Here is a 19,425-nt window from a genome sequence, read left to right as displayed (position 1 = left end):
TAAAATAGCTAAATAATAAAAACAAAAACAGGTCTATTGACTTCCTGTTCAAAACTTTAGAACTAATAGACTCTCTTCATCGCAGCACAAGCAGAAGATTTTCATGTACTAGCTTATATTGTGGAAACGTTTTTTTTTTTTTTTTGTTACCCTACATGTATGACCCAGAGTTTTAATTTTTAAAATAATTCCAAGAAGGGGTAGGTGAAAACTGGAATTTTTTGGCATTCAAGCCTCAAATGCATAACAATACGGGATCACTCAAACATGCATGAATCAACTGAATTACAGCACCGTTATATCACAGTTAAAAGCTCATAAAGGATGATTGACATTTTACATCGTATAACCTTAAACTGTAATAATTTAGCCTTCTATCATGCACTGTACTTTTAAGCAATAGTCTTTTTACATCTTTAATTTCTTTTATATTTTACTGTTAGTTTGTGTATCAGAGCAGCAGAAGTACAGAGAAGGACAGACATGGACTCCCCGCTCAAACCCCTGCTCCAGCTGCAGCTGCACAGTATGAATAAAATAACATTAATACCTCAAACATGTAGTCCCTTTTCTTCTGTCCTCATGTGATGTCTGTGTTGTATCTGCAGGCAGGTCAGGTTCACTGTATGTCTCCTGAGTGTCCTAAACTGCCCTGTGTGCACCAGGTGACCGACCCGGGATCCTGCTGCCCCCGCTGCAGAGGTAAACAGAAAAACAAAACTGTTATGAACAAGTAGGCCATGTTTACAATATTGTGTTCTGTGATGTCATAACAAGAGCGAATGGATTCAGAGTTTATATTTGACATTGGGAACAGATTTAACCATAGTTTTAGGGTCATTTTGCTTTGTCATCATGGAAATGTAATGATTTTTCAGTACAAATTCTATAGTATTCAGCCACACAAGCAGTAGTTGTTGTATCAGCCCTGTTCTTCATTTGAGATTTTGACAAATACAAATTTAAACAAAATGCTACTTTTTACTTACACAGTATATTTTAAAGTGGAACTAAACACCTAAACCTCATTTTAAATAGAGCCGCTAAACTTGGCAGTACCTGAAGGACGAAAGAAGAGCGTGAGGGATAGGGCCCGGGCGAAATGGGAAAAAAATTATAAATTTTTTTTCTTCATATTGATTGATCTTGATTTTAGATTAAATCTTCTTCCTTCTCATTGAAAACATAAAGGGCAGGTGTCAAGATCATTACAGTTTTTATTTCATGTTGATAGGACCAATAATCCAGAGGAATCCACGTTTAAAATTTGGAATTAGTTTGGACAATATATAAAACCTAAAGGCATGCACATGCACATGCACTACCAGAAACGTGCAATATCCATGCGCTAAATATGGTCTTAAGTTTCACCCATTAACGGTGGTACTTGGATTATAAAGAAGAAGCACCAGAAGAGAGAAAGAGAGGAGAAAAGGTGACGAGCTGACGCTGGCTCAAAGAAAAGGAAGGGGAGTGGGGGCAGACGGCACCACACACTCAGAGCGATCACTTAAACAAGAGAGCGACCATTCCTCTTCAGCACCACTCACTCTACTGCCACAGGATTGACTGTAGAACTGTCGATTAAAATCTCCTTGTTTTATCATCGAAATTGACCAAAATTTAGACAATCTATTGGTTTTTGATCTAATTAGGAAGGGTGAGGTCTGGAGGTGTGGGGAACTGTGTGTTTTGTCTAACAGATATCCACACTTCATACGTTGCGCCTGCAGCCAGCTGTTTGCTATCAGAAACACCTGGCTATTGTGTGATGTCATGTAGTATTTGAAATCGGCACAATGGGCAGAACACACATTAAAACACTTTTGACCAGAAAGCTGCAAATTGATGTAGTTTCCACTAAAATAGCCAAAAAAAAGGACTAAGAGACTAAGAACAATTGATAATCCTATTAATACATGTACAGAGTTTAGTAGAATTTGATTTAGTGTTTAGTTTCACATCAACCTAAAGAACATTTTGAAAAGCTGAGCAACAATCAAGGTTTTGCATGATTAAAGTCCCATTGAAAAATGTTGCTGTTAGGCTGTATGTACGAAGGCGAGGAGCACAGTGAGGGCAGCAGCTGGTTTGCAGACTCTTCTCCTTGTGTGACCTGCATGTGTGTGGATGGGGTCACCACCTGCTCTGAGGTCCGCTGCATCTCCCCCTGTAATAACTTCATCAGTATGCCTGGAGAGTGCTGCCCTGTCTGCGCAGGTAACTGCTCATTTACTTTCTATTCAAATCATATTAGCTTGCTATTAAAATGGTTCACCTTGGTTTTATGCACTTTGCATCTGCATTGAATTTTCTTGTACTTTAAACGTCCTATATTACACAACATTGACTTCTGTGAGGTTTAAGCCATATAATGCAGTTACGTTCTTAAAAACATACCTGGAGTTGAGTTTTGTTTCATTCACATATGTTTGAGTAATCCTGCGTTATCTTCCCATCTTAAAATGCTCAGTTCCACCTTGTGACGTCATGAAGCTGTAGTTTTCAAGTTAACAGCTACCTTTTAGTGGAGCACTTCCTGTATTTCCACATAACATCACAAGGTGGAACAGTGTTTTCAATTTGAGAGAAGAACTCAGGGTTTGTGTGTTAAATGTGTGAATAAAACAAAACACAACTCATTTTTGATGAGCATACATTACAACATTGAACAGAAAATAGCATAATATGGGGCCTTTAAAGATCAATTTGCAAGTTAAAGTATACTGTACAAAAAATTTTACAAGTCCCATTTAATGTATTATCCTTTTATATATTTTGTTTTCTAGCTAAAAAGAATAATTATATATGATTATATTATACATTAGTTTTTAGCAAAAAAATAAACAAGACAAACAAAAAAAACCCACAAAACTGTCATGTTGGAGCTTCTAGCTTCTAAAATGTTCTAAATACTGGTGTTAGCAGAATCCCATGAATTCACAAAGTTGAAATCCAGAGCTCAGTGCAAAATGGTTTATTGCCCTTAGTGAATCGATGGTTGTATGATTTGATTTGATGGCTAACATAAATTCTTTATTCCAATAAATGTATCAAAAAGGCACAAAACTAACTTACAGGAACAAAGGAAAAAGGAAAGGACAATGGATCTGAAGGGGCTTTGTAATCGCCCAGATAGCAACCTTAGTGGTTTTGATAAGGAACAGAGCAGAGCTGAGACGATTTGTGTAGTGCAGACCCAAGTGTGTTTTTTTTGCAACACCGACAAATATTTACAAAAATAACAGTAAAATTTAAAATCAGCATGGCTGTAACAGCCTGTACTCACAGCACCCTCGTTGAGCAGACTAAGGTTGGCTCCTTTTATAGAGCATCTCCCTTAATTGGTTACTCGCACACTGCAGCACAGCTAAGTTCCAGAAAATCCTATAATATTGTTAAAAGTTATCTTTAGTAAAACAGTGTTAATCTTTATTTAATCAAATATGTTTTTTTAAAATAGAGCTGTATTAATTTATTAGTGTTAATTGTGGAAAACAAAGTAGATACAAAAATCTAAAAGTCTATTCATTATTGACATGGCTATTAGCAAAATATGCTTTGTAATAATGCACTGAAATGATCAGACGAAGATGTTTAACTACAAACACAAGAGAAGTTTCTGGAGAGATGAAGGGCAGATCCTATGACATCAGGTGGCATTGATTTTGCGCCAGGTGGGCATTTAACAAAATAATGTATCACTTCTTATTTTCATCTACTTTCTTCTTAAGTTAAATGGACACAAGATGGAATGGTGAAAAAGACAGATCTTTCTGGAAAACTGCAATCTCCTGTGGCCCTTTGACACTCGCCCTCATGAATAAACCCCCATTGCTTATTTGCAGACTGTATATTTGAGGGAAAAGTCTATGGTCCTGGGGAGAGCTTCCACCCGGCAGACGACCCCTGTCAGATCTGCAGTTGTGAGGTAGAACACATTTATAACACAGAACACGTGTCAAAATACAACTATTCTTCACACTCTGCTCTCTAGGTGATGCCGGATGGAGAACAACATTTGCGGTGTTACAGAAAGCAGTGTCCCAGCCTGGTGGACTGTCCCAAGACCAACATCCTCTTCTCTGGTCCAGACTCCTGCTGCCCCGTCTGTGCACGTCAGAACCACTCTTTATCTGTTTTTGTTTTTTTTTTACGATTCATGTTACACAAAATGAATTGTCTTTTTATATTAACACTACAGAGCCTCTTAGTAACTGTACTTCGGCTCTGATTGGGAATGAAGTTTTGGCCACAGATGACCCCTGCTTTACCTGCCAGTGCCAGGTAACAAAACAGTGACTTGTAATCAGAGGTAGGTACAGCAGCCAAAAATTGTACTCAAGTAAGAGAAATATTACTTTAAAATAATATTACTCAAGTGGAAGTAGAAGCAGAAGTATTCATCCAAGAAATTACTCAAGTAAGAGTAAAGTATTTGAGAAAAGTACTACTCAAGTAAGAGTAACTTAGAGTAACTGTCAGGATGTAACATCTGATTTATAATTTAAATTTAATGTAATTGGAAGGACAAAATCTGGTATTTACAAAGGACACACACAAAAATGAGACAAACTAAATCATATCTGAAGGAATGCTGCAAGAATCGCTAATGTTGAAATCATTTTAACCCTCTGATGCATGAATTAAAGCCTTGGTCAAGATTTTTTTCTGAAGTGTTTTTATTCTTCTCAGGACATGGTCAAGATTTTTTTCTGAAGTGTTTTTATTCTTCTCAGGACATGAAACAACATTGTGAACTGCCTGTAAAAATGAATTAACTTGTGTTCTATTGTAAATATACAAACACGTTTCTTTTTATGCTTTGAAAAACATTTCAACATTTTTTGCGGGAAATTTCAACACTGTTCAGGCGCAATGTTTAGGCCTGAATAAGAAAACCAGAGGAAATTTACTTGCAGTTACACCAACTGACCACTGAATGAGTATGGCAGCAGAGAGCACTCTAGAGGCTGATGTGCAGCTCCACCACATAAACCAATGCATTAAAGAGAAAGTTATGTTTTAGTAGCTGTCCACTGCAGTGACCGCTATGCACCAGAGGGTTAAATTGTCAACATAAAGCTTTAGTCACTTGTAGACTTTAATTAAGAGTACTGTAACCTCAATAAAATATTGTTTAAGAAGGAGTAAAAGTATGCAGCTAGAAAATTCTCCAAATTCTACCAATTTTTTGAAAAGTCACTCAAGTAAATGTAACTGAGTACTACCCACCTCTACTTCTAATAGTTAAAAATAGAAACTCCCCACAATAATTTTCTGATTACATCCCACTCATAGTTAATGATTGTCTTGTAGGACCTAACATGGACGTGCTTACACCAGTTCTGCCCCTCTCTCACCTGCCCTCCCTCTGAGCAGGTCACTCCCCCAGACTCCTGCTGCCCTGTGTGTAAAGGTAGAAGTATGACGCATAGAGCCTTGTCATGTCTATAGTTAGTGTGTGTATTAAAGCAGTGTGTTGTGTTCTGTACAGACTGTGTGATCGAAGGCCAGGACAAACGAGTGACCAACGGCAGCAGCTGGACTGACAGTGATGACGACTGTGTAACCTGCACCTGTAATGTGAGGTTTGAAGATTATTGATGGTTTTCAGATTTTGCAAGGCGATGTTGCTCTACTACCAGATGGGGGCAAGAGCATGTTTTCCATATAGATTACATTGTACTTTGCCATGACATATCCAAAAGGTGATCATTTCTTTTAGTGACCAAAGCCAGGAACTCACAGAAAATCAGATTTTAATCTGTGTTAAATAAAATTGGCCTATAGAATGTTATCTCATTTGAAACCCAACAATTCCTATCAAGAGAAGAGGGCTGTCAGTAAACAAAAGCTCTAATTATGGGCACTTTTTATGTATTCAAACACATTTTGTATGTTGTTTTATTATTTTATTATTTATTATTATTACATCTACACAGAGATAGATGGTATAACAAAAGTATAGAACAAGGTATAACAAAGGTTTAACTTAAAGTGGAACTTAACACTAAATCCACTTTTTCTTCTGCTACTAAACTGTCCATGCACTGTCCCAGAATCAACTACCAAGTGGTGTAGTTTTAAGCCTGACATTGGACACGTTTAAAAGTCGTCTGGTAAAACCTTAACATCATATACTCTCTCTCTCTCTCCATTGGTGTGATATCCACTTGGAGTTTGACAGTTAATCAACCAGAATCATATATGTTGTTTGAATAGCAATGTGTACTGTTCCAAGTCATTTTTTGGTACTTAGTGCAAACTTGGTCAGTTTGCCCGTCAAAAACGCCTACTGTACATCTATGTTTGTGCTGCCTCCAGTGGGCACTGCAATTTCCTGTAGTTGAGCAGGACTACTGATTACAATCAGGTGTTTCTTTTATAAACACCTGGCGGCAGGGGCGGAGTTCGAAGTGTGGATACCTGTTAGACCAGTCTCACTGTTCCTTATATCTCCAAATTATGCCTCTCCTCACTCTCCCCTTTAGTCCTCCAGGTACTGCCCAGTTTAGCAACTCTGTTTAATATCTGGTTGTGGGCGGAGTTTATGTGTTTCGTCTCACTTTAAATCATCTGGTTGTGTACATCTGATCAGGATCCTTATGCATTTCCCATTACAAAAATTGTTCATATGAGGAAAACTAATTCCCAATTAGATTTTTTTGTGTGTAAATTATATCTTTAAGCATTCAAATATAATTCAGTGTGTCTTGTTATGAATTATATAAAATTATAAATACAAACAAAGCATTTTGTTTTCTTTTTTTCATAGTTGGGTTTTATAGAATGCAGCATTGAAGAGTGTGTATCGGTCATTTGCCCGGGAGGTCAAAAACCAGTCAAGATTCCAGGAAAATGCTGTCATGTCTGTCAAGGTAAAACCAGCACACACCAGCTGACCAGTACATCTAATGTAACTACTAGTTATGATCTTGTGGTTGGTTCTTTTAGTCTCTGCAGTACCATGTGTGTACCAGGGGGAGGAGTACCAGTGGAGCGAGCGCTGGCCCGTGGATGAGTGCACCATCTGTACCTGTGTGTTTGGAGAGGTTCACTGCCACACGGAGCGCTGCCCTCCCCTCACCTGTGCCACCGTTAGTACCAGGCATCCCATTACAAACCCTCTATACTTTATAGTGTGTGTCAGATAAGAATGTGTGACTGTGCTCAGGACGAGATGCCCGTGGTGGTGCCTGGACTGTGCTGTCCTCACTGCATTCCTAGACCGGCCACATGCATTGCCTTCGGAGACCCACACTACCGTACCTTTGATGGGCGCATGCTGCACTTCCAGGGAGCATGCACATATGTACTGGCACAGGACTGTGAGGGGGGAGACTTTAGGTGAGTGAATGGAAAATGAAAGTGGTTTAGATTAAAAAAAATTGAAAGTTCAAAAATACACAGTGGACAGATTCTAGACACGATGGTTTAAAAGTAACATAAAAAAAAAATATCCAAAGTTTAATATCTAATAATGTTACAATGAACTGAGCATATGTCAACTTATTGAGTCCATTGGCAGAAAAGTTGACTTGAAAAAGAAAAAAAATATACCAACAAATGTACCTGATGATAGAATAAAACTTACCAATAACTAAAATAAACTAGTTGGATGAATCCAATTTTTCTTTGAGTAGTTTTGACAAGCTTGATACAAGTGATTTTGACAAATCTAGATGTTGATTTTTGCAACATCTTTTTATGCCGTTATAACTCTATGCTGCTGCAGTATCCATGCCACAAATGATGACCGTGGGCGTAAGGGCGTGTCCTGGACCAAAGAGGTGACTGTGTTCATCGGGAACGTGTCAGTACAGCTGCTGCAGGACTGGGCTGTCAAAGTCAGTGTCATTATACTGGACCAAAAACTGTATTATAAAATGTATATCCACAATTTTTAAATTGCATTAATTGATCTTTGCTGTGCAGGTGAATGATGAGCCCATCAGTCTTCCATTTCTTCTTGAGCCTTACATCTACATAGAACGCCAAACCAACACCATCTTACTAAATACAAACATTGGTCTAAAGGTGCACTTTTGGTGTTAACTACAAACCACTGGATGAATTGTACTGCTTTGAACTGGATGTTTGTGACTGTGCAGGTGCTGTGGAGTGGGCGCTCACATTTGGAAGTGAGTGTCCCAGGGACATACAAGAGCCGGACGTGTGGTCTTTGTGGAAACTTTAATAATTATTATCAAGACGACCTGAAGATGCCCAGTGGGAAGATAAGCCCGTCAGAGTCCGAATTTGGAAACAGCTGGAGAGTAGGTTCTATTATTATAAAAAAACAAACAAACATTGTAATCTTTAATTTAAAGAACCCATATTAGGTGATTATCTGAAATATGCTATGATGTTTCCTCATCAAAAACATACCTAGAGCTGTGTTTGGTTTCATTCACATGTTTAATACACTAACCCTGCATATTTAGTTCTTCTCTGAAACATTGTGATGTCATGTGGTAATTGAGGAAGTGCTCCACTGTATTTTTAAACTCCATGCACCTTCACTAGAATCATTTGGATGACGTCAGCTCTGGAAATGCCAATCTCTACTAAACAAAAGGTAAAAGGTAGTAGTAGTACTTAACTTGAAAACTACCGCTTCATGACATTACAAGGTGGAGTATTTTTAGCTTTGAAGATATAGACAGACTAATAATAAAGGATTACTGAAATATGTCTGAATGAAACAAAACACAATTCTGGGTATATTTTTAAGTAGGTAACGTGCGAACATTACTGACTCACAAGAGTCAATTTTGCGTAATACAGGACCTCACATCACTTGTGTTGTTTCTGACTTGTTGTTTGTCAGGTGACTAAAGGTGTCCATGCCCGGGCGTCGTGCAGACCAGGGGAGGATGTGGACCCGTGTAAAGACGCAGGTTTCCAGGCTAAGAAGTCGGCTAACACACGCTGTAAGGTGTTGAAGTCGTCTGTGTTTAAGGCGTGTCACCGTGTGGTACCTCCGGAGCCCTGGTATGGGGCCTGTGTATATGACCTGTGTGCCTGTGGGGCCAATGCTGACGAGTGCCTATGCGACACTCTGGAGGCCTATGCCAGCCAGTGCAGAGAGGCCGGGGTGGTGCTGCAGTGGAGGAGCCCCTCACTCTGTGGTCAGTGCTGATTATTATATTTTATCCATCTAACTTATGTCAGTCCCTCTATGGTATTGTGGATGCACTGTTTAGCTAATGAAGTATCTATATTGTTTAGCTAGTAGTGGTAATACTTTCTTTTATTGTCACTATAACATTCGCATCAACTTTTGTGTTTGTATTTAAATACAGTTGGCTGAGAATTCATCTGGACTAAATGTATTTTATAAGAGCTGTAACACAACTTCCACTGGCCTTTTTATTGACATAAGGTTGTTTTTTTGTAGGTTTTTTTAAGCCTACACTATTATTTTGTTTAGTAATTTATCAAAACATGCACTGATAACCACAAGAAGTTTTGTTTAGTGAAAACACTCATTGGTTAGTAACTTTAGAATAGGACTAGCCCTACTGGATGTAGGACTTGCCTTATAGATAAAATACATATACTTATAGTTGTCTGTTGTTTTATGCTGCAGCTGTGGGCTGTCCTATGGAGAGGGGCTTCGTGTTCGATGAGTGCGGCCCTCTGTGTCCAGTCACCTGCTTTAACAAAGATGTGCCACTGGGGGTGATAGAGAACCACTGCTTCAAACCCTGTGTCCCCGGGTGCCAGTGTCCCGCTGGGCTGGTCCTGCACAACAACTACTGCATACAGCCAGACAAGTGTCCCAAGATCATCCATGAGAAGGACAATAAGCAGACACTGACTTCAGGGAACTGACTTTTCATAGGTTTCAGCTTTCTCTGGTACACAACATTTTGAGTCCCATTCAATATATATATATTTTAGATTGTTAATTGCTGGAAACAGTCCCATATTTTCATTATTCTGTAACCCATTGATTAATGGGGGCTATTTATATAACAGTAAGTAGGTCTGAATGATTTGGGGAAAATATCGAATTGCAATTTTTCTGACTAGCATTGTGTTTGCTATTAGATTTGTGATTTATGTGACTGAAATATAGACTGACAAGCTAATACACTAATACAGGAATCACATTTTAGAACATGTTTGTGAAGGTCTAAACAAACATTTTGGCTGTTTTTATGCACAATAAAACAAGATTTTTTTTTTTGTTTGTGGAGGAAATTATGGTACTTGTCGCAGCCTTGTGAAATTGCGATTTCAATTTGATTACGATTAATCTTGCAGCCCTAACAGCAAGTCAAGATTGTATTCCAAGTCAAGATTGTATTCTATGTTGTTGACATTTTTGATAGTTTTGTTTTCCAGTGTATATGTTGTTCTTGAAGCTAAATTAAGAATTTACATTGTATCACTAGGATGGATCACATTTGGGTATTGCTTATCCCAGAAACTATGGACTTTAAGAATTTTGTACTATGGACAGTTAGTGAGAGACACAATACCAACCGCTCACTTTCTTCTTCAGGGCATTGTGAATGTTCAGCTCTCAGCCAGTCACATCTCATCAAATACTGCATGGGAATTATACAGGATTGTCTCATCTGTATAATTATTGAGCTCTAAAACTATCTCTTACATGAAGCCAAGGTCAATGCAAAATGTGTTTCACTGTTAAGACTCTGGTACAGCACCATCTGTTAATTGTGTCTACATTATGCTATTAATCTCAGGTATTTCTCTCAGTATTTTATATAAATTAAAGACTTTCAACAGGATTCCTCTTAGACTGTTGTTGTTCTATTATTAAAGCTTCACTATGTAACTTTTCTCATTAGGGTCCACCATCTTCTTGACTATCTAATTTTTATTTCTCCCACAATGGGGAAATTCCCGTGTTGCAAGGTATAGTTCAAAAACGGCAAGATAATAGACATAAGCACTCAAAAATTAAGACAAATATTGAAAATAAACTTAAAAAACACTGTGCATCTTAATTTAATTTAATTTAATAATTAAAAAAAAAACAGTTTTGTACAGCAAGTACCTCTATGATTATATGAAGCAAAGCAATAACATCCCCATGGAGACAAGCAGGTGGCGGTCCATTCAACAAAGAACGTTACATAATGCAACTTTAAATTAAACTCCAAATCGGTGTAAAATGGTTGTATAACTTTCACTAATGACTCAGCCCTCTCATCACTGGTGTAACTTGTCGCCTGGCGTGTCTTACATTTCACTGATCCACTGTCACTTTTGTAGCCCAGTAATCTTATCCAGCAGTCACCCTGCATGCTTGCCGTTGCCATAGTGACCGCATATATATTTCATGATTACGCTGTAGTGAAAACATGGAGCAGGTGAGATGTTTGGCTGTACGATTGGTTTTGTAGTTGTATTCCTCTGCATGTGCTCTGCTCTTCAGGACTGTGTGGTGGGCTTGTACCAGTCTGTGGGCAGGGCTGTGGGGGAGCCCTTCTCCGCTGAAGATGTGAGCCAGCTGTTTGGTAAAGTCTTCCATGAGTCGTCCAATGCTGAGGAGGTGCACGCGGCTATCACAAAGGTAACTGTGTAGGGAATGCTTCAATTTAACGTACTCTGGTTTACAATTCTGGAAAGAAATATGTCTAATATATAATTGGAATTTTTTATGACAACTATTGCAGTATGCACTATGTAAATTCTCAATTTATTACAGTGAATATTTTATTTCAGGACCTAAAATATAAACCTCTTAACCAATACAAGCATGCATTTCAGAACATGTTTGCAGAGGTCTAAACTACTGGGTTAACAGGGCATTATAAAGGCTTAGATAATTGTAACCTAAACATTAAGTTGTGCTAATTAGGGAGAAAGAGAGATACTTTATTAACCCCAAGGAAATTCAAATATAGCTGCAGAAACATGCTGCACCTCTCACTTTGTGTCTCACTCAAAGTTGTCAGTGCAGCACAACAGGAGGACTGGTCAGGTAGGATCAGCAGAGCAGTTTGAGGTAGGGAATTGCCCTCTGGACAAAAGTGTCCATCCTCTGTGTCCTGCAGCATCACAGCCAGTGTCCAGGGGGAACCTGGTGAACACAAAAGGAAAGTCTCTTCTAACCCTCACTGTCACTTTGCTCTGTTGTTTTCATTGGTGATAAATGGTCCATTCCTTCAAAGTATTTCATCTGGAGGGTCTGATGCATTTGGTGTAAAAAACCTGTAGCGTCTCAGGTCTATAGCTAGCTCCTTAGCTAGCCTCTTGCACAGTCTCCATGGATACAGGAAAAAAACTAACAACTCATTGCACACAATCTGTGTGTATGTTTTTGTGTGTAGGCAGCACGGTGGCTGAGTGGCAACACTCATGCCTCACAGCAAGAAGGTTTGGTTCGATCCCCGGGTCGCCCAGGCCTTTCTGTGTGGAGTTTTTCATGTTTCTCCCCGTGTCTGGATGGGTTTCCTCCGGGTACTCCGGTTTCCCCCATCAACCAAAACATGAACGCCCTTCAAGACAACTGTTGTTGTGATTTTGGGTGTTACAAAAATAAATGAATTTAATTTAATTTAATCTAACAGTCCCTTACTTGTGTCCTTTGAACTGCACATGCTGCACTTCTTTGTTGGTTAAAATCCCATGATATGATGTTAAAGAGTGTCAACCAGGTAGCTCCAGGAGCAACCGACCACTCCATGGCCATGACACTGACAACCATTCAGAACTGGATGTGATTGCAGTGATTGCAATTTATATTTGAGCTCTCATCACATTAGATAATATGATTTTACCATGCAGCTGCAAAAAAGGAGCTGTGGTCCAAATGCATAGTATCTAAATTGATATTTTGGAGATATGTATACACAGTACACAATCTATTATAAAAACAATTACAAAAGGCTATAGAACAGCGTATTAAAACAGCACTGTTTCTGATGTTAGATCAGTCTCCTGTTACACTTCTTCCATGTTATGCTTTGCCTATAATGTTGGCTGCATTATGGCAAGTTGTTTTGTTTCATTTCAGGTGGTCTCAATAAAGATGCACACATTTAAAGGCATGCTGTGGAACAATATATTTTAAGTGTCTGTCTAGACTATTTGTGAGACTCATATTGCAGTATCACAGTTTTCCTTTCATTATTCATTTTTATTTGATCACTATTTATATTTGTATTTTATTCTCTCTTGAGATATCCAATGGAAACAGAGGTTGGACTTGTGCTGGTCAGAATGTTTTGGACGTTCTCAGAGAAATGGAACATCAGAGAGTCAAAAGTGAAAAGGTAGACTACTTTAAAATGACTGCAGTGGTATTTTTACTCACATGATGTCCTGCCTGCAGCTGTACTGGGAACAACAGCTGGTAAATGCAGTGAACTACCACAACCCCCCACCTGTGACAGACACACCACTGATATGTGACCCCTACACTCTGCAGCATGAGGACACGCAGGGAGACCGTTTTCAGAAATATTTATCATCATCTAATATGGGCATGAAGAAAAATGACTGGAGCATCAGGAAACTGAGAAAAGCCCATAGACAGAGCTGGGCAAGGTGAGAATGAGGAACTTAATTAAAGGAACTGTATGTACCCAGTGCTCTTAGTATTTTTATAAAGGTATTGCAATCACTAGTGAACCTGAGTCTAAACCTGCAAATAGAGACACAAGTTTTTTTTCACATTTTGAGTTTATTGGATAATTGTTTTGAGAACCAAAACACCAAATTATTACATAAAAAAACACTTGGCCAGCTTGTTTTTGTAATTAAAAATAAATGAACATCACAATTGTTAGCACTAAAAAGACATATTTGATTTGAACATGTTTACCTCATATCACAAATAGGGACACAAATAAGTAATGACATTTTTATTCAAAATCTTACATATGCTACTGTCCCTGAAAAACATTTTTATAACTGCCCTATACCCACTGCAGCAGCAGAACTATTATTCTCCTTTTCTTTTCTTCATTCCCACCAGTGTCTAAGCGTAATATATATATCATATATTTTGCTTTCTTGTTTGCAGGCTCGTAGTGGAGGGCTTGCACAGTTTGCTCCCCACTCCTTTAGCAGAACCAACCCTACAGATGAGAGCTCAGGCATGGGGCTATGTCAGTGTATCAGACATCCTTCTTTTGGTACAAGTCAAGTACGATGTCGTGAGCAGTTTGCTTTACACAGAGATGCTGACGGAGCACTACTGTAAGGAACTCTAGCTCTATATTTCAAAAACAGGTGGACCAGATTGTGATGGCTCTCTCATTTGATTTGACAGCTGCTGACGTGTGGGAGAGTCTGTCACTATGGAAACAGCAGGAGGCCGAGGAGGGGCTGGGGGATGGAGTAGACCAGGCATTGGAGTCATATGACTTGCTTCACCTGGCCCAGCTGCCCGGAGCATTCAATATGCACAGGTAACAAAGACATAGGGTAGCCTACTTATGTAAGTTTTTAGTCATTATGATATTAGGATTATTATCAACAGCCATTGGACGGGCACTACAGTACAATAAAGAAAATATAGAGGTCAAGATCAAATGTCAAAAACTTTACGTTACTGGCCAGAAATGCCAAACATCTATAAATAAAAACAATAATATTAATGTATTAATAAAAATAATACAAAAAGGTAAAACAAAAGTGTAAGGGAACAACCCAATAAGCTGCTGGGTCACTACTGGTAAATATGAGTATCACTGACTCTATAGCATCAGAAGACTTTTGAATTGAAGTTTAGTTTTTAGCATCTTAGAGTCTCCATGGGTTTAACATTAGAACAACTGAAAATTCAATGAGGAGTGAGAACACAATCACAAGCTCTAAATTTCCTTCTTGAGCAACATCTAAAAGTTTCCCCATTTTTATATAGCTTCAATCAGGTGAGTATTATAAAGCATATGAAGCATCTATGGTATAAAAGTATGTTTGGCAAAAGTATGTATGGACTGGTTAAACTGACAGCACTACTAGCCAACAGATTTGCATACCACCATTGCTCTGTATTGTCAAGGTAAAACATTCAATAACATTATAAATGTGGTGAATTATTGGAATGGATTATTTAATCTGACTCTCAATATTCAACTTCAGAAATATGGTGTGCTCAGTTAGGACGTGTCTATATGAGGACTATAACTATGAAAGAAAAAAGATATCAAAAATATTTGTAATCTTGTACATGAAAACAGTACAGCCTAACTTGAATATCCATACTTTTGTACGCCACAGGTTTGAACATCATACTTGAATTGCTTGACTAATTTGTAGTTTGACTAAACGCTTACAGATTCCAGGATCAGTGCTGGTCTGCTGTTTCCTTTCTGTGTAAGTTAAATGCACTTTGTCAACAGGAAAAGACTGTGCTGGAAGATCTGGCTCACAGGTACTTAGCTCATACCCCTTTGGCAGATAGAGTTTTTTTTTTTTTTATTATTATTTGTTTTTTTATGTGATATCTTCATCTTGTAGGTTGAACAGGGACAGTCTAAGGCTTGTGTGTCTGTACATCAGACTGGCCACTGTCCGAGCTCAGAGACAAAAGCAGTCATATGGTGCTGTTTTAGAAGCTCAGCAGTCCTGGGAAAGCTGGTGAGATGGTTTAAGATGTCTATTGTTGTCAGCCAACCACAGCCGACTACTTTTCCCTCTCAATGAATCACCTCTCATCACATTCATACTGTGTATGCTGAGAAGTTACATTTGGAGGAATAATGTCAAAATATTAGGTTAAGAAAAATTGTTAATGACAAAACATATTCCTGTTTCGTTTTAAACACTGTATTTGTGCTTTTAACTCCTGTAGTTATTTTTTCATTATTATGCAAATTATTTTACACAATAAGATATTACACAACATTTCCAGAATATGTCATTATATATCATTACAGGCGTTTTTCATACTCAGAAATACCTTGAAAAAAATGCTATCTTACTGTGAGTGGGCTCGCTTCTCCACAGATCCTGTAGGTTGATCTGGTGAGAAGATTGTTTAATATCTTACTGTGAAATATTCCAGGCAAAGCAAAACCATCTCCATGGATATGAGTAAATTGCAGACCTCCACCAGAAAAGTTACACAGTGCACCTTTAAGAAAGCTACACATGCACTTTCACACCTCTTCTTTTCTTTCCCCTTATCCTTGCTAATATAACTCACCTTTTATTTAGATTTTCAACATTAAATCATAGTACTTTCTTTTATATTACCATGTCGTCTTATATCTGTCAAATCCCTCAGTTGTCCAAATACAGTAGGTTCCATAGTGGTCCATCGGAGAATACTAATCTGAGTGGTCTTATACTTCTTCTGATACAACTCAAGATCATTCTATTGCTTTTCAGGAAATGTTAATTTCTATCCTGTGAATGTGACATTTTGTAGTATTGATACTTGCTCAAATGAGTAGCTAGTTTGGATACTACTGGTAGTTTTAATATTGATTAGTATCTGATTTTTGATGCTTCTTGATAGCCCTATACCACAGTAACTTTTGGTGCACTTTATATCTATCTATATCCAGGCCAAATGTGCACAGTCCACAGAGAGCAGAGCTAGCAGCCCTCCTGCTCCAGTCTGAAGACCATGAGCACAAAGTGGAGCCAGTCTCACAGACACCTCAGCAGGTACATTACAGAGATTTAAGAACACCTGTGGTTATTAGAACTATTAAAAAATAAATAAATAAATTATGTTCTATTCTTGTCCACATAGGCTCTGCTGCAGCTGTTAGTGTTGACTCAGGAGCAGGAGAGAAGGCAGCTGATCAAACTGCTGCAAGGGATCTCCCACGAGGAAATACAGGAGACAACACACACAGAAGATACTCTGAAACAAGGCAAGTGAAGTGGGTAAGATTAAGTTACATTAAGGTATGCCGCAGAGGGCATTCTGTTTATACATTTAAAATTCAAAAGGTAAGTTTATTTGTAGGGCATAGTCATTATAAAACATAAATAATATTTTTTTAAAAGGGGGTATTATGCAAAATCGACTTTTGGAGCATTGCTGCCATGTTAACATAACTTTGTTGCCTCATCAAATCCATGTTTGAGTAATCTAGTGATCTCTCCTGGGCCCTTTTTAAACCCTCCTCACCACAGGCTCAGACTGCAGATGGTGCAGCTCCGGTCTGGTAGCCACAAGTATTCCATCTGGTAAAAAATATGAGAGGTGCTCAGACGGCACACCGTACAGTCCGGTGGTACCAGCAGAGATGCTGCAAAGCTCTGGATGAAACCCATTGGATTCTATTTTTGCCGGACGGCAACTGCAAGCCTTTTCCCTTAGATAATGCGCGTGCAGCTTCAAAGGCAGTGATCGCAACAGCACAGCAGAGCCACTTGTTCTCATGTGAGTCTCACACTGCAACTAATCTGGTTCGACAGGAGTCGCAGCTGAACGGGATGCAGTACGGTTAGCAGTAAGATTCTGTGCAATGCTCGACGTGTTGAGCATTGGACATGTTATGTTAACATAACTTTGTTGCCTCATCAAATGCATGCTTGAGTTATCTAGTGATCTCTCCTTGGCCCTATTCAAACCCTTCTAAGATTTAGTCCAATGCTCGACCCACAAGCCTACGTCACGCGTGCTCCCACATGACAATTTTCCACAAATATACAAACCCATTATAGAAAACAATGGCCTTGAATCTCACCAACTACTTCTATTCCAACTAGACCTGTGCCTAGACAGCCACATTCATTGATATAATATTAACAAACAAAACCCATAATTATAAGGCAAATTCCCTGACACAAATATGACCTTGTTATTTTTTTTATTTATACATTTATTGAAATTGTAGACCGACATGAGCCTAAAAGAAAAACTGGAATGAAAAAGTGTAACAATCCCTGGTTCAAAACAGAAATAGTAAGTTTAATTAGAGAAAGAAATGCTGCCTAGAAAATTGCACACACAACTAGGTCAGATTTAGATTGGGCATTTTTTCATGAAAAAATAAATAGATCAGTTAGAAATTCAAAAACATCTTCCTTCATGTCTGCGTTAAAGCGTCACTCTAAAAGTCAAGGAAATCCGACAAAGTTCTGGAGGACAGCAAGATCCCTCTCAGAACCTTATATTCATACATTAACAACTGATATGTTATTGAATTCAGCTACTGTAAATTCTAAAGAGGAAATATGTGAGGCCTTTAGGTATTTTATCTCTGCAAGTTTTAGATAATAATGGTGTTCCTTCTGATCTTGATTATGTTAATGTAACTACTTTTCGGCTATTATGTAATTATGTTGTTTTGCAAAAGTTTTTGAGAAGTTAGTAGCAAATCAAGTTACAGTTTATTTACATAAATGCTCCATTTCGAAGTCTTATCAGTTGGGTTTCAGAAATAGCAGAGTTCTGTCACTGCAACCACAAACATTTTAAATGAGTTTTTCTCAGCCCTTGATGACAAACAACATCGTGTAGCACTGTTTATTAATTTAACTAAAGCTTCTATGATATGTATAATTGGTTCCAAAATTATCTTTCAAACAGATCCCAGGCAGTAGTGGCCGATGGGTTTAAATCAAATATTTGCCCCAAGGCTCAATTTTGGGGCCACTACTTTTTACTATATTCATTAATAAATACTGATACATGTATAAATAGATGGTGCTGTTTTGTATGCAAGTACTCCTTTGCTGATCAAATGATTTTAATGAAATCCAAAGTTACCTCAAAAACCTACTTTGACACCTTTAGATACATTATTTCACTCAGCCCTTCGTTTCATAACAGGTGATGAAATTAAAACCCAGCACTGTACACCCTATGAAAAAGTATGTTGGCCATCACAATCTGTCAGAAGAGAAGAACACTGTATAAAATGTATTTATAAGGGACTCCTTGATCACTTGTTTCTTGAACGTTGATACAGGAGCTTTAAACCCAAGGTCTCATAATTGTCTACATCTAAAAATTGGCCGCACTATAACTGAAATGGGCAAAAAAGCTTTTGGTTATTTTGTTTCCCAAAAATGTAATACATTTCCAGGACATGCAAAACTGGATACAGTCGTGCCACTAATGTACTTTAATAATCTGGTGATGAACATTTCTAGTCACACCTGCACCTGTTTTTAATGTTTTAAAGGGACTTATGTAGTTATTTGTTTTGTTTGTTTTTGTGGTGTTCTGTATTGTAACGGGGCGCTCATGAAAAAAAAAAAAAAAGTCTGGTGCTCTCATTGGACTCCTCCAGTATAAATAAAGATAAATGAAAATGAAACACAAAACACTACAACTTCACAAACCTCATGCCATACGTAGTAGTTTCATTAGCTGGATGCATGCTGATTGTGTTGTGATAGCACTCTGAAAGGGGGTAACTTAACCATACTAACATGTTGATCTAAATATTTTATGTGATAGCAATTAATATCCCATATAAGTGTAATGCCCCTGCTTTAAAGATAAAGTATAATAGTAGTAAA

General features: G+C 38.1%; 1 protein-coding gene across 1 annotated transcript in view; it reads left to right on the top strand.

Annotated features, from left to right (window-relative positions):
* Positions 1 to 9,880, top strand: part of kcp (kielin cysteine rich BMP regulator) — a 34,480-nt gene extending 24,600 nt beyond the window's left edge. Inside the window, exons 31-46 of the mRNA XM_033967484.2 lie at positions 444 to 526; positions 609 to 702; positions 2,047 to 2,220; positions 3,849 to 3,931; positions 3,998 to 4,118; positions 4,205 to 4,287; positions 5,320 to 5,419; positions 5,498 to 5,586; positions 6,779 to 6,881; positions 6,958 to 7,100; positions 7,178 to 7,350; positions 7,739 to 7,850; positions 7,939 to 8,040; positions 8,115 to 8,279; positions 8,834 to 9,134; positions 9,596 to 9,880. Of these exons, the coding sequence (XP_033823375.1) occupies positions 444 to 526; positions 609 to 702; positions 2,047 to 2,220; positions 3,849 to 3,931; positions 3,998 to 4,118; positions 4,205 to 4,287; positions 5,320 to 5,419; positions 5,498 to 5,586; positions 6,779 to 6,881; positions 6,958 to 7,100; positions 7,178 to 7,350; positions 7,739 to 7,850; positions 7,939 to 8,040; positions 8,115 to 8,279; positions 8,834 to 9,134; positions 9,596 to 9,840 (2,171 nt within the window). The 3' untranslated portion in view covers positions 9,841 to 9,880. The remainder of the gene's footprint in view (positions 1 to 443; positions 527 to 608; positions 703 to 2,046; positions 2,221 to 3,848; positions 3,932 to 3,997; positions 4,119 to 4,204; positions 4,288 to 5,319; positions 5,420 to 5,497; positions 5,587 to 6,778; positions 6,882 to 6,957; positions 7,101 to 7,177; positions 7,351 to 7,738; positions 7,851 to 7,938; positions 8,041 to 8,114; positions 8,280 to 8,833; positions 9,135 to 9,595) is intronic.
* The last annotated feature ends 9,545 nt before the right edge of the window (positions 9,881 to 19,425 follow it).

Source organism: Periophthalmus magnuspinnatus, chromosome 6 (genome assembly GCF_009829125.3).
Source record: "Periophthalmus magnuspinnatus isolate fPerMag1 chromosome 6, fPerMag1.2.pri, whole genome shotgun sequence".
Taxonomy (NCBI): Eukaryota; Metazoa; Chordata; class Actinopteri; order Gobiiformes; family Gobiidae; genus Periophthalmus; species Periophthalmus magnuspinnatus.
This window is presented reverse-complemented; position numbering and strand designations above follow the sequence as displayed.